General features: G+C 45.5%; 1 protein-coding gene across 1 annotated transcript in view; it reads right to left on the bottom strand.

Annotated features, from left to right (window-relative positions):
* DBNDD1 (dysbindin domain containing 1) overlaps positions 1 to 15,746 on the bottom strand; it is a 302,296-nt gene that overhangs the window by 88,913 nt on the left and 197,637 nt on the right. Inside the window, exon 2 of the mRNA XM_086945780.1 lies at positions 3,849 to 4,028. Within this exon, the coding sequence (XP_086801906.1) occupies positions 3,849 to 4,028 (180 nt within the window). The remainder of the gene's footprint in view (positions 1 to 3,848; positions 4,029 to 15,746) is intronic.

The raw sequence follows: 15,746 nt of genomic DNA, 5'->3' as shown, positions 1-15,746 counted from the left end.
CCGCTGAACTCAAAATAACATATGTAATTACAAACCAAACGGCAGCCACACACCACCACCAAACTCCACTCACAATTATAAATACAGCAGTCACAGTCATACACACCATGTGTAGACACATCACCTTTACTTAAACAACCACCCGCTAACAAATATCCCAAATGCAGGCATAGGAAACCAGACCAGTGAGACAGACATATTCTAACTTTAGACATATTTATAAACCAGACAGCACTCAACTCCACCCATGCAGAATCAAATATATTTCATGTAAATACATCAGTGGGTTCAGAATTTTTTTTTTTTTTTGGTAAACCTTTATTAGCATTTCAAAGTTACATTCAAAGGCTACCAACCGTCACGGTTGAGCAAAGTTACAGAGGTAGTGCAATCAAACAATAAAGAACAGGATCAATGCTAAAGTACACCTCACAGTATCTATGCGTAACTCAGGAGAGTTTAGTAAAACATAGTCACAGGATTATTGAAGGTTTTTTTTTTTTAAAATAAGTAGAAAGCAGGAACTGATGCCGCACAATTAAACCTCGCCAATGCTAGAGTTACAACTGAAAAAGGATATTCACGGCAGGACCATTATAGGCAGGATATTCGTATCAGGACGTAAAATCAGGATTTTCGACAAACATTACATATCCCCACCCAAACAGTACCTGTCCGCCTCGACATAGAGCATTAAAAACATAAACCCTTTACTGGACTAGGAAAACGCACAGGGAATTACCTCTAATCAGACCCACTGAAAAGGGAAAAGGATAAAAGAAGAAAGGAAAGAGGAACCAAAATAAAACGTGAAAAATAAGGCCATAGAACTAAAAAATGAAGCAAGAAAAAATAATACCCCACCCCCAGCCCCCCACCCTGCACCCCTGCATACGGCTACGGCCTACCCCCCTAGCAGCGTGCCTGTCGCCCAGTATCTAAACCCGAAATATAGGAAGAAAGAGACGAAGAGGAGAGAAAGAGACAATATTCACACGAAATAAGAGAAAGAAAGGAGAAAGAAATGAACAAAAACCCCACGAAAGGGGAAGAGAAAACATGGGGGGTCCCCAGTACAGGCACCCGGCCCCCGCCACCCCTCACCCCTGCAATAATGCCGTAGTGGATGGTGGAATATCAAAGACATAAGCAGGTTCACAAACACAGTTACAGCCCAGCCCCGCAAACCCCCCAGGTAAGATGGAAACCTCCCCGCGCCAGAACAAGGAGCCAAACGTCGTTGGCGTACATATACTACGATGTCCCGAGTCAGGAGCATACCACAAAACGGTATAAGCGGGAGAAGGCAATTAGAGCGAACACAGTGATCGGGAAGAACAAGTCAAAAGGAATTGGAAGCCTTGCAATGTTCCAGGTAGCTGCATCGTCAGGAGCATCCGCCGCCATTTTAACCATCTGTAATCCAAAGCGCCATGCATAGAAGAAGCAGGGCAGCCATTTCGTAGCCTTAAAGCTCGACATCAGGAAGGGCAAGCGAGAAGGGAAACAATCAGACAAAGCCGGTGAACGTTCCAATTGGATGAGTATCCGTGAAATCAGGTGTCGAAGAAGCAAGCAATTAAAAGCATACAAAGAATTGTACTTTGCCGAACAGTCTTCCACGCCGCCAAGAAATACTGGGCAGGGTCCCACCACAATACCTGTTCCACGAAGACCGAGCAGGGGCCACATGAACAAAGTCTCGCAACCAAAATGCCCACAGCAAAGCGTTCTCTCCATTGTAATGGCACCAGGCCCCCTCTGTAGCAGTTCGTTGCAAGCCCATCCTCTCAGCACATGGGGGGCATCCGCTCCACTCCCCTCGATCCACTGTGCGCGCCTCCAACGTCATCTGTATATTCACCATAGTAAGCACTACTCACAGGGGGGACACCCATTCCAGGCGCCGCTGAAACAAATGCCAGGGCCGCCCGCCCAGAGTCTGATAGAGAAGGAATGGCGTCACCAGCACCCCAACGTTACTACCCAGTAGTATCTTCGTCCCACTGCGTGGCGGAGAAGCACATTCGGGCCCCCACAGTCCAAAAGGCGCCACGGTGGTACTGCGCCGCAGCCAGCCCCACGTATCTGAAATGCGGGGAGGAGGCAGTGCACTTCAGGCCGGTCGGCGCTCTATCCGAGTAGCCAGAGGCGGGTAGTGGACGAGTAAGCCCATCAAGGGAGAAGGGGGGGGGGGGGGGGGGGGGGGGGGTTGGGAGATACCAGACCAGCGCTGGAAAATGGCACGTATTTCTGCCCTCCCGATATACGGGGTAGCGCTGGAACCAAGTTTTTAGGGGCGGGCTGACCTACGTGTCGGTGGGCGGGTGTCACCTGGATCCCTGCGGCCGCTGTTGTGGTTCTTGCTGGCGGCGGCGCAGTTACGCTAGGTCCCGGCTGCAGGCATCACGCAGGCCAAGATCGCGGAGGTCCGTAACTCCGCTGCCCGGGCACGGAAAGCGCTCGGGATCGAACGCATCTGTTCAGCGCCCCTTTCGGCGCACGGGAGCCCCGGAGCCGTGCGGGGCGGGCGAAGAAGGTAGGCGGCGGGAGAGGAGAGCCGGCGGAGCCGGGAACCCGAGCGACCATCTTGGCCGCCGGCCCGGCTCCGCCCCCGGGTTAAGAATTATTGACTAAACAACAGTCACCCACAACACCTCATGAAGTGTATACCGTCACTCACACACACACTAACATATGAGGATACAGACAAATTTAAAACAAACAGTATTCCCACAATTCAGACCCTTAGACAGACATCTAATGATAAACAAAATACCAGGTATACCACAAGCACATAGCTAGACACAGGCAGATAATTGTAAAACAAAGAATAATCACCCAGATACAGTCCACTGTACATCAAGCACCAGTAGCACACCCACAATACCTTACTCACACATTTTAAACCAAGCAACAATACCAATCCACAAACACTTCCAGCACAGACTCATCATTATAAACCTAAAATCAGTCATAAACATACACTCATACACCCAACAGAAACAGTCCTAAGACAACTATGTCGCATAAACTGCAGACAGTGCCTAAACATTACTCTACCCCTGTCCCTAACCTCAGGCGCAACACTCATCCTAGCCCTAACTCAAGCTACAAACCTACCCATAATACAGGGTTTACCCTAACCATAACCATACCCCAAGCCTGTAGCCTTAACCTGACAATAAATGTTTACAATTATATTTTATTTCATTTGTTTTCCTAAAAACTTTTCTTCATAATTCTTTCAAAAAAACTGGTTTCTTCATTTTCGCTTAGTGACTCAGCGATAGTCTACATTTACAAGTAACGTCTACTACACTTGTTTGGCCTGCACAAAGTCATGTTCTTCCAGTGCATTCCAGGGTGGTTTCTGCAAGCCCTAGACATGTCCTGTCAGCAGGTAATCAGCACGGTATGCACACTCTCTACATTGATCACACATCTACCACCACTGAATTTGCACTCATTTAGACTGAGGAAGGCGCTTGGTGTGAGCCCGAGGGCGGGGGAGGATGATAATCATTTAAAAGCTAACTTGATCTTGATCAGATCCGGAAATACCCATATCCGACTAGCATCCGACTACACTGTCAGAACTAGAAAAACATGAACAACTCTATATTGCAGATTGTAGATTGCATTTGGTGATTGAGTGATTAGCAAGTAGTAAGGGTCTGCTTTTTAAACTCAATGTTTCAATCAAATTCACTGCAGAGTTTATGATCCTTTGAGATCTTATTGCACAGCATTAAGCCATTTGTTCTTACTGCAAGGTCTTCTACGCACAGAAAGTGCAAGGCCTGCTACGCACAGAAAGTGCAAAGTTAGAAAGAATAGGTACTCACGTCTTCTCTCTGTGACCTGCAGTAGCCCTGAGTTAGGGACTGGTACTCCGTCCACCTCCTCCGTGGGAGGAGAGTGTGGTGGCTCATCTGCGGGGGAATGCACCGGCTCCTCCACCGTAACATCTGCTGCTGCAACAGAACTGGTGATCTTGGCTGGGCTTTCAGCTTTTCTCATCAGTTCTGAAACCAAACCATGTAAAAGCATTAGTTTGAGTTACTCACCTCAACACACAGGTCAAAGCACTCAACAGTGTTAGGACAATCCTGTTCTTGCCATAAGACAAGCCACTAATAGTGTCAGGACCCACCTGCCTGTGCCCCAAAGAAACCCTGTGATGGTGGTATGACCAAACCTCCCAAGCCGAAAACCAAACCAAACCATCTGACAGTGTCAGAACTTCCCTATTCTCTCCCCAAACTGACCACTCCACAAGTGAGAGGTTTTTTCTACCCAAACTGAAGATCAGACCCAAAGATGGTGAGGACTAACTCTGCTGTTCCGCAATCCGAACACTTCAGAGTATGGTAGTACCAAACTAAACCCTTTGACAATGCAAGAAGCTGCATTCTAAATGCCAAACCAAACCTGCAGGCAGTGTTCAGACGAGCCTGCCTAAGCCTTAAAACAACCCAGACAACTCTACCAAGAATGGTTGCGAAACCCACTGGATGAACCCTTTCTAGATCTGTGGCACCTACTAATTCACATTTCACTGCTCAAAAGAGAAGCCTTTGCCATTTCCCAGGGTGAATCTGTGTCGTCTGGCTTGGTTTTCGATCTTTCAGCTGAGGAAACAAAGAGAACCACCATTTGAATACCTAGAATTGCCTTGGTATTTAACTTTTATCTACGATTATCAAGAGTTCTACAGGTTCTCGCACCAATTGGATCCCACTCTAACCACGGTGGATTAGTCTGCTCAAGCTAAAACGAAAACCCTGTCTGTTCATCTGGCACCATCCACTGGTATTAACCATGGTAGATGCTTCAACATTAATAAATAGATCATCCTTGCTTTATAATCTATAAATAAATGCTACAGCACGAGCACAGGCCTCTGAAAAGGGATGGGGCCGGGGGAATAATGAACTCTCTATACTCCCTTCTGATGGGCTCTGATGAAGGACAGAGCGAGAGCTTGCAATGGTCACCTGCTATCCTGGATTGTGGTCCATGAGCACATCATTGTTCTGTTGTATTGCATTAAGAAACATGCATGGATTTTCTGCTCTAGTTTCAGGAAATACAAAGCATGTGTGCAGCTTCCTTTCTTCATTTATCCCTCCCCTCATATGCCTTCATCCCCTCTCCCATCCTCCCTTTCTGCAGCAGTTCCTGCCTGCTTCAAGGTTTAGCAGCACATCTGCTTCAAGGCACCCCGTCAAAACCAGATAACTAGGATACAGAGAGGGATTTAAGTTGTGGGACCAAGGAGAACAGCCACAGTGTTGGTAAGGGTGTCACATGGATCACGGTAGAGCAGTTCGAGAGCACTTAAGCATATGTAGCTTTATAACATGGCCGACAGGTCCTTAAAAATGTAGGTAGTAGAAACTATATGTTTGACAAGGGCAAAAAGATTTTGATTTGGTAAATAAGGAGTGAGGAAGGAGGCCCAGCATGAAGTGGGGTTTGGTATTTGGTATGAAACATATATTGAAGGGGTTTCCTCATTAAATGTCAGGTCTTATGTATGCCCGATATACGCCCAGAGTGCTGTTGTTTCCTCACTGCATTACCGTTGAGTTACAGCCTTTGCAATGCACTTCTAAACCCTGCGTTTTTACCAAGGCCCTCTTCTAGCTACATTTGAATGGTAAACAGCCACATTAAAGACCTGTGCCCTACAACTTAAAATGCAGCATGTCCACTGGAGTGTCTAAGCAATGTGCAGGACCCGTATCTCCCACCAGAAATCGCTATGAGTAATAATCGCCTTACATTTCCCCCACCCTCCATATAATACTCTCATCCACATACACAAGCGAGGTACCTCTGAGGATTCTTACTGCCATTCTGCAGAACTCTCCCCTCAAAGGTTTTTCTTTGCTACAACTGCTTTTGAAAAAGAAGTGGGGAACTAGAAGCTCGTTGGAGCTGGGTGGCGGCCAACGGGTAGGCTATTAGAAATGCTGCAGGTGCTGAACACCTCTCAACTGACAGCTAAACCTAATTACCTTCAATTCAAGAAACTCCTCAAAACTGAGCTCTTTAAGAAAGTCTTCACCTACGACAGCACCTAGTTCTGTTATCGAATACTGTTGGGTATGTTGCACATCCACACATTCCTCAACCATGTCTATATGCTAACTGGCCCGTGGTATTTGGGTTGAGGCATACCCAGTCTAAGATCTGGCATGAGGTGGAAAAGATAAGTAAGAGAGGTATGAAGTTACCCCGGTTGCATCAAATCCAAGAAATTCAAACTAGACACGCCAAGAAAGCTAGTTCCATGACATCAGGTGTGAACCAGAGACTGTCTAATTCTGGGGAAGAGAAGGGTTGGGCTGGTGATTGGTGGAGCTGGTGATCGGTCGGTGTACTGGGTCTCTTTCGTGATGGGACCCTGCCAACACCTTGAATTTGAGCTAGGTCAACTCGGATAGACTGGGTAATGGGCGAGGCGGAGTGGTGTCAAAAACATGGGGTAGTGACGCATTCCACTGTTGTAATGCAACGTAGCAACAACATTTATGTTGCGCAAGTGATACAAGAACACACTTTTTTGCCTGGATTCGTGTTCATGGTGTTTCTACAATGGTTGATGCATGCAAAATTCGATGTGAAACTGCACTAATGCAAAGTGTATTCACTTCGACTCCTTATACAAGAAGACATTCCAGGAAATGATTTTGGAATTATGGAGTTCTTGAGGATTGCGTCTTAATAGGGCAGTAAGCAAGTTTTCTAGGATTTTGTGTGAACTGTGTACAGGTTGCGAGCAGCAGAAATGGCGCAGGCGCAAAATGACACAGCAAAGGAAGAGAGGCAATGGTTCAGTCGAGGAACGGGTTAAAGACGGGGTTGGCAGATTCACAGCAGAGGTGAGAAAAGAAGATTATTTCTTCCGCTACAAATCTGAAGCCATGGGCCTGAGCCTAATGCAGTCATTTGTGCACGAACCAAAGTGTGAAATCAGCGTCAGCAATTCTCGCAGACTAAGTTACAGCCTGGGAATGAATGAGGGGAGGCAGCGAATTAGGGAAGAAGGCGAGAACGGAGACATTAGATTTTAAAATGTACCTTTATCTACATAGGAATCCCAACCTCAGACATTGTGGTCTTTTGTCGTTACCCGGCAGACCTTTGTTGTTCACTTGAGCCCCCACCTTACAGTAAACCTTGACAACCACACATTTTGCACTCCGACACCCGCCATGTTTTAATTCAGAACATTCCATTTGAAGAGGTTGGGCTGACGTCATCACGTTACAGCGTTGCTGAGAGGTGTTGCTAATGATAAACCCAAGCCTCACACAAGGGATTATCATATCTAAAGGCAGATTTACCCTTCTCCAGTGCTAATCAATCATACCATGGGATAGCAAGGGTGCCACGGGCCCTAATGCAAGCAAGCAAGAGGGTTATTAAATATGAACAATGCACTGAACAAGATATTATAAATATTTTGTTTAAAATAGTGTACTGTTAGTGGGCAACTCCTTAACCCATTTAAACTAAGTACAGGTTTTTATGCCCACAGAGGGGGTATACTTTTACACAATACGAACTTCTTGAAAGTGAAAAACGAAAACAAGCATTTGCAATGCAATAGGTCTCACCATTTGCGAGAGTTTAAGCTATTGGCATTGTAAATGACAATGCCTTTTATTTATGTGTTTTGAAAACTTGCAAGCGGTGCATAAAAAAGCACTTTGTACTTATAGCACTTGCTTACGAGAAGCTAGGCTGACCGTAACTGCGCCTCTTTTACTACCAGCCTGGCTTCTCATAAGCAAGGACTATAAGTACAATGTGCGTGTTTATGCATCGACTGCAGGTTTTCAAAACACATAAATAAAAAGCATTGTCATTTACAATGCCAATAGTGCAAACTCTTGCAAATACGAGACCTATTGCATTGTAAATGCTTGTGGTTTACTGCTAGCATCCTGCCTCGCTAATTAAACTATTCGCTTTTATTTGGAATACTAAAGTCTAGCTCTGAAAAAATAGCCTGTCTGCTCAAGGTTTATGGCATCCTGCCTGATTCTTCCTTTCTCCGTGCTATCCTGTCACAGATATATTTATCAATGAAAAGCAAACAACCAATTGAAATTTTAACTCTTTTCGGTGTGAAAGGTTTCTTTGACTATGTTAAAATAATTTGCCCATCTGTCTTATGTGACCTTGGGGTTTTCGAACTTGGCAGCTTGTAATAATAATATGTACAACGCTACACTGGGGACACAACGAGCGTCACTGGAAACATCTCGCTGACTTAACCCTCACCATAGAGCCTAATGCTGTGTCAGGCGCTGTGTGGCTCGTGTAGCAGGGACAGATTGTACTTCCATCTCAATGCACGTGGATAGCCATTGCCCGCCTCACATGGTGGCTGCTGTTGAGAAGGTATTAACTAGCGGCCTGCACTGGAGCATAGATAGCGTTGTAGAGCGACATAATCCCTGCTTGGTTGTGAATCACCGCCATGATACACAGGCTCCCCGAAAGGGAAGCGTGTTGTATCCTACACACACTGACACTAATTGAAACTAACTAACAAACAAGGATGCAAAGGAATTCACAGGTATTGTATTTTATTTTGCAACACCAGGCTATAACCACTATGGGATTAATTCACATTCAATAAATAGCCCCAAACAGGGAAAGGAAAAGAAGGGGAAGGGTAGTGCTCAGAGGAGTGTAAAATCAAGAAGAATAAACACTGTCAAGAAATCATGTGATAAATACAAGTATTCAAAAGAATTTTTTCAAACAGTTCAGATACACAAGCCAAAAATCAAGGCATCCATTGATAAACTATTAACTAATGACATTCAACGGTCACATAGTAAGATTAGAAGTGGTTAAGGGCATGTGCCGGAAGTCCAAAGAGAAGGCCGTCGACGTTTCGACCCCTATCTGTAGGCTACGTTAAGTCCTTTAGCGGGGTCTTCATCAGGACATATACGGGAGGGAGGTGAAAATGGGGCAATCCTATCTGAAAAGTTAAGAAAAGGAAGGGGAGGTGGATTAGAATTCTAAGTAGTAAATTTAATTACATCCATCTTGTTTGGCAGTATAACATTTATAATAATTACCATGGAGTCAAGGCCTGGCTAGGCTCTAGACGTTGGAGTTGAGTCAACCACGCAGAAAGTCGTAGTCGGTCTCAGCGATTTTATTTCGCGAACTACAGAGGAGAGGAAGTAAAACATGCAACCAGTTGAGTGGTTATTTATCATTGAACGTTAGCTACTAAATAAAAAATCGGGAGTGTAACTTACAGAAACTTCACCCATTCAGCCGAATGGTGAGTTTAGTGTTGCCCCCCAGGGGTCATTTGCCGTATAAAGTTGTCTGGGTAAGGGTGCAACTAATGTTCATGGACTGTGGATTCAGAAATTTCAAAATCAAAAGTACTTAAAAGTTTAGTCTACACTGAGTTGTGGCCAAAATGTGGCCTATAATCACATAAAAGGCTGAGAAGGCCTGTGTTACATCAAAGGCAAAAAGCCACTCACTATATTTGAGCAGTGAGCAGTGAACAGTTACTTACATAACTCGGTGACCCATGGGGCCTAAAGCACCGGGTCCTTAAGTGCTGGCGATCGCTGCGAAATATAAAACAAAAAGCTCAGTTGTGGGCTTGCCAAATTGTAATAATAAATAATAATAATAATAAATCATTTATAAAGCGCCTGGCTACACAAAACTGTGTGTCCCCGCGCTAACTGCTAGTACAGTACAAAGATCCAGAGGTAGCTGTAGAAAAAGAGGCTCGGGGGAGGATTACATGTTGGGGAACAGATACGTTTTCAATTTGGCCCTAAATCTCAGTTCAGATGGCTCCATCCGCAAGTGGAGCGGGAGCGCATTCCAGTATTTAGAGGCTAAATACCTAAAGGATCTTCCTCCCATTTTGGCCCTGATGATTCGAGGGAGTTTGAATAACATTGTGCCGGATGATCTTAAGTTCCGGATCGGGCGGTGTATAGTGAGAAGATTTTTTAAGTATTCAGGACCTTTGTCCTGAGCGATGCGGTGAGCATAGCAAAGGGTCTTAAATTTGATCCGCTCTCTAACCGGAAGCCAATGGAGTTTGATCAGGGCAGCTTTTGCGGAAGTTCTTCGTGAGAGTCCGAGCACCAGGCGTGCGGCAGCGATCTGCACGCATTGCAGTTGATGTAGGCCCTTCTGACTGAGCCCAACCAAGAGGGCATTCCCATAGTCCAAATGGGGGGTCACTAATGCGTGGACTATGGTTTTTCTGGCTTCGGTAGGAAGGAGATCCAACACCTTTCGCAGAACCTTTAATATGCCAAAGCACCTTCCTGTGACCCTGCTGACTTGGGTCTTGCCAGAGAGGTCTGAGTCCAGCATGACGCCTAGGTTTCTAACTGCCTCCACAGGAGTAGGCAGTTTACCCAGCTCGCTAGGCCACCATGAGCGAGACCACGCAGAAGTTGCTCTCCCGACCACCAGTAGTTCGGTCTTTTCGCCATTCAGACGGAGAAAGTTGTTATTCATCCAGACCGCTACTGCAGACATGCAGTCCGAGAAATTGGTGGCATCTTCTCTACGGTCAGGAGTTAGCTTAAACACCAGCTGGGTGTCGTCAGCGTAGCTGACAATGCCCACCCCGAAGTCCTCTACAATGTGTGCCAGGGGTTCCATATAGATGTTGAATAACGTAGGGCTTAAACTTGAGCCCTGTGGAACCCCATGGCTCACCTTCTGAGGAGATGATCTAAAGGGTGGGCAGTGTAGCTGGAAGCTTCTGTCGGCCAGAAAGGAGCGCAGCCAAGCGAGTGCTGGGCCCATTACTCCCATGTCCGAGAGACGAGATAGCAGCGTTGAGTGCAGCACGGTGTCAAATGCTGCACTAAGGTCCAACAGGACCAACGCCGCTGTCTCGCCTTCGTCCACTATCTGCCGAAGACACTCAGTCGAGTATAGGACTGCCGACTCAGTAGAGTAGCCCGTTCTAAAGCCCCGACTGAGAGGGGTGAAGGAGAGCTTCTCCCTCCAAGTACTCCATGAGTTGTTTGTTCGCGATTTTTTCTATTATTTTAGCACAGAATGGGAGAAGGGAGATGGGGCGGAGATTTTGGAGCTGGGAAATGTGAATGTTGGGCTTTTTCTTTAATGGCATAACTTGGGCAGTTTTCCATACCTCCGGAACATAACATTCCTGGAAAGATAGTGTGAGCATGTGACTAATATAGTCAATTAATGTGCTTTCCATAACTCCCTTACACCGGTCCGGTGGGCAGACATCAGTGGGGGAGCCGGACTGTATGCCATTAATAATACCCAACAATTCATGTTTGTCAGGGGTTTTAAAACTAGTTAGAGGGGATTTGTGAGTTAAGGTGGGCCTAGTATCCACATTAGTATTCAAGAGAGTTTTATTATCTACAAAGGTGGCATGGATTTTATCCACCTTATCTACAAAGAAGTCAGCAATCAGATCACATGTCTCAGCTGAGTATGTGTCTTGAGTTTCAAGTCTTGATGGAATTGTGAGTTCTTTGTAGATACTAAACAATTCTCTTGTGGGATTGTCAGCTTGCTCTATTCTATTTTTAAAATGGATACTTTTCTCCGTTCTGACCAGTTTCTCCGTCAAACTCCGTAAGGGTCAAACCTACGGAAATAAACGGAGATGCCCGTCAAGAATCTAAGATAGCAATTCGCCGTGAATTACTTCCCAAAGTACGAACACACTCACCGAAGCCCAAGAAAAGCCGCTGTGATCGATGCCGGTCGGCAAAAAACTCTGCAACACTCGCTTACATGTACCATATACCGCCCAGGTCCCCGCGACTGTATGGGTTCAACCCCCTTTACTGTAACATGATACACAGGCTAACATGGCTGCGTGGGTGATCTGACTCTGCTGCTGTGCAAATTGCTGGCTGGGGCAGGCACATTCTGCCCAGCGGCTTTGAGCCTCTGGGCAGAAACAGGCGACCTCGATCCTCTGGCATAACTGAGCAGTGAACTCGGGAGGGCACTGCAAATTCTGAGCCTATGACCCTGAGCTTCCCCGCTGGCAGAATACTGTCCTAACAGTGTGAAAATGGGCAAGCCGGACAGGAAGCAGCCAAATTTTTGGTTTAAATCTAAACGCTTCACCAAATCGCGTGTGATGATTGCCTCGGATACTGAACCAGAACTCGAACCCAATAGCAGTAGTAAATTGGAGCGTATGATGCTTGCCATGCAAAGCAATCAACAGCAAAATAGACACCCTCAATCTGCGAATGGACAATATGGCAACGCAGCTTGATAGGCAGACTGATACTTGTCTCGCCCGGAGTACACATGATCTCTACCCTGACAGCGGAGTCCGAGCACTTTGTCCGTCACCCGGTGGAGCTGCTATGTTCAGCTAATGAGGAGATCGGCCATGGTTCATCGCTTGACCGTCACCTGCCCAGCCGGACCTTGGGCACAGTTTCTCCCCTTCTCCCAGTCTCGCCCACCCCCCTCATAGTATTTCTGGCACTCTGCTTTCTCCTCATCGCCTTTCTTTCCAGCTTTCGGACCGATGCCTGTTGGTGCTTCCTATAGAGCTCTAGAGGAGACTGGATTTGGATTATCTCCCTGGCTGTCACCTACCCACTCGGTCTTTGGGCTGACTTTCTCTTTATCTCTTTTCCGTCTTCCCCCTCATCCTCTCCCTCCTCACTCCACCTCTCCCCCTTCCCTCTCTATTTGTCGCTCCGGACATTGGACACAGTTCTTCCTTGTCTCTCTGCTATGGCTCCTTCCTCCTCTCCTTTCATATAAATTCACTCAACCTTGTTTTTTGTTTACTGTACTTTACTATGCTACAGTAACTGATGTAATTTGTAACACAATATTCCTCTGTTATAGCGCTCTGATACCTATAGGTCTAGCCAGCGCTTTATAATCCTTTTGATGTGCCTTCTAATGCAACGTTCCCCTGGTTATGCGCTCTGATACCTCCGGGTCTAGATAGCGCTATATAACCTCCGCAAATAAAATAAACTAAAAACTGTTTTTTCCTGAAGGCTGAGACCTAGGAAACATGGCTGATGACCGGTGGAGCTGCTTGTCAGCTAATAAGGAGATTGGCCCCAGTTTCCCCCTTGACGTCACCTACCCAGCCGGGCATTGGGCATTGTTCCTCCTCGTCTCCCTGCTATTACTCCTTCCTTCTATAAAAATATTGAAACATTGTTTATGTGTACTGTACCTTACTATGCTCTTGTATCTGATGTAACTTGTAACGCAACAATCCTAAATGTAAAGCGCGCTGATACCCTCTTGGGTCAAGTTCGCGCTATATAAAACCTTATAAATAATATAAAATAAATACGAAAACAGGCTTTTGGTAGCATTTGCATTTTATGCCACCTATTTCGATGCCATACTGAGCTATTCTACATAGAGATGTGATGGTCTTTGATGTGCTTCTGCTGTATTTGCATTTGATAAAACAGTCTTAATGATGTGTTGGGAGGCGCCCCCGTGCCATTGTTGCAGCCACCGGTGGGGGCCTGCTAAGTGTATGGGGGGAGCAGCAAGTACAATTTATGGTGTCTAAAGCTATCCTTACAAAATGGGGCGAGTAGTACAGATGTCCACCAAAAAGTCTGTAAGTGACTTCAAGGGACAGGTGTTTAGACACGGCCTATAAACTATGGTTGGTAATAGGTAACTAAACTCAACTCGAGGGTGTGCTCAACTTCATCTTGTAACCTTCACAATATAGTGTTTTCCTGGCTTGTCACGCTCTATCATCAACCTCCCTTTTCTTGCTAAAATTACAGAAAGTTGTGAGGCGAAGCAACTTTTCCAACACATCAAGGTCAACTTCCTCCTTGACGAATTCCAATCTGGTTTTACCAAAGGCACCAGTACCAAAACAGCTTTACTTCAAGTGATCGATGAAGCCCTGGGAGTACTTGACTCTGGTGAATCTGGTCTCCTGATCCTTCTGGACCTATCCGCAGCCTTTGACACTGTTAATCGCAACACTCTTTTGACCACTTTAAAGTTCAGAATGGGTTTTGAAGGCACAGTGCTCAAATGGTTTGAAATATTCCTCTCAGGCAGACCCCACATGATTAAAATAGTAATTTGTCTCTCCACTTCATTAGCTTTTGGACAAGGCATTCCTCAAGTCTCGATCTTCGCACCCACACTGTTAAACTTTTACGTTGAACCGCTGAGTAATCTCCTAAAACAAATCTGGGATCCATTATCAACTCTATGCTGATGATACCCAAATCTACCTAAAGGTATCTTCCCCTCATGACATTTCAATCCTCAACATCACTCTCAACTCTATCCACCACTGGCTGTCAACTCATTAGCTAATTCTGAATCCTTCCAAAACAGAATTCCTTCTCTTCTCGACCTCACTATCTCCTCCCCCTATTAATTCTGTGATGAACAATCTGAACATTCTCAACAACAAACCTATCATTGTTGACAGTGTTAAATTTCTAGGCGTCATTCTAGACAAAAGGCTCAACTTACAGTCCTATATCAATACCATCACCAAGAATGCACGTTACCAACTGCGCCTTCTCTGGGGGGTTTTGTGCTGCGTTCCTGAGCAAGACCTAAAAACCTTGGTCCAATCTTAGGTACTTTCCAAGTTGGACTACTGCAACTCTCTTGTTGGTGGCCTCCCCAAATCCCACCGTTCCCCTCTAAAATCCATCCTCCACTCAGCAGTTCGCTTCGTATATGGAGCTAAAAGAAATGGTCACATCACACCCATACTGTTGTCTCTTCGCTGGCTTCCTATTGAAGCAAGGTCAAGTTACAAGACTGCATGTATCACCCACAAAGCCTTGCACACCTCCACCCCATGCTAGCTGGCTAATATACTCAAAATCTCTGGTGGCTCTAGACCTTCACGCAATGCAGAAAACCTACTGCTCGAACCCCCTACCTTCAAAGGGGAAACATTTATGGCTCAATCCTTCTCTGGTCATGCGAGAATCTAAAGTTCACTTCTTCCATCCCTTCGAACCACCACCTCTTTCCGGACCTTCAAAACTGATCTTAAAACTTTCCTCCTCCAAAGGTACTTCCTGGAATAATTCAACCCATTTCTTGACCCTTACAGCTATCTAGCACCCACATGAGATCAACTTTATAAATATGTATTTTACTCCTGCTTTTAACCTAACACTGACACCTTTTTTATTTTTTATAATATAATTATGCAAATAGTTAGAGTTGGAGCTGCATACACGTAACTTGTTAGCATGCTCAGTCTTTCTTGTGTACCTTTGTAACTGTGTATATGTAACTTGTTAGCGTGTTTAGTCTATATTGTGTGCCTTTTGTAACTTACCTGGTTCTTTTCTAAATAGCTCTGACACCTTTGGGTAAAGTTCTCGCTATATAAAACTGCATTAAGTAAATAAATAACTAAATCAAGTCAACTAGTCATTTTCCATAAAGATATCAGTAATTGTCCACATATGATGGGGATAAAGAGAAAACAAAAAAAGATGTCTGCATCTCAGAAGCTACTACTCACAGCTGACCTATTTCAAAAGAAGTCATTAAACAATGGGTGGGCCCGGCACTCCCAGCAAAGCCATACCCAAGGCTTTCCAAGTCATGGACTGTCAGAGGCGCTGCCCTCTCCTGTGATGCACTAGGCACTGGGGCCTTTCCCTGGCTAAACTGCTGCGACGCAGGACGTACTCCTATTGGGGGCCATGTCATTCTCCTGC

Source organism: Lissotriton vulgaris, chromosome 12 (genome assembly GCF_964263255.1).
Source record: "Lissotriton vulgaris chromosome 12, aLisVul1.2, whole genome shotgun sequence".
NCBI classification, from domain to species: domain Eukaryota; kingdom Metazoa; phylum Chordata; class Amphibia; order Caudata; family Salamandridae; genus Lissotriton; species Lissotriton vulgaris.
Note: the sequence above shows the minus strand (reverse complement) of the source record. Positions and strands in the feature narration are given on the sequence as shown.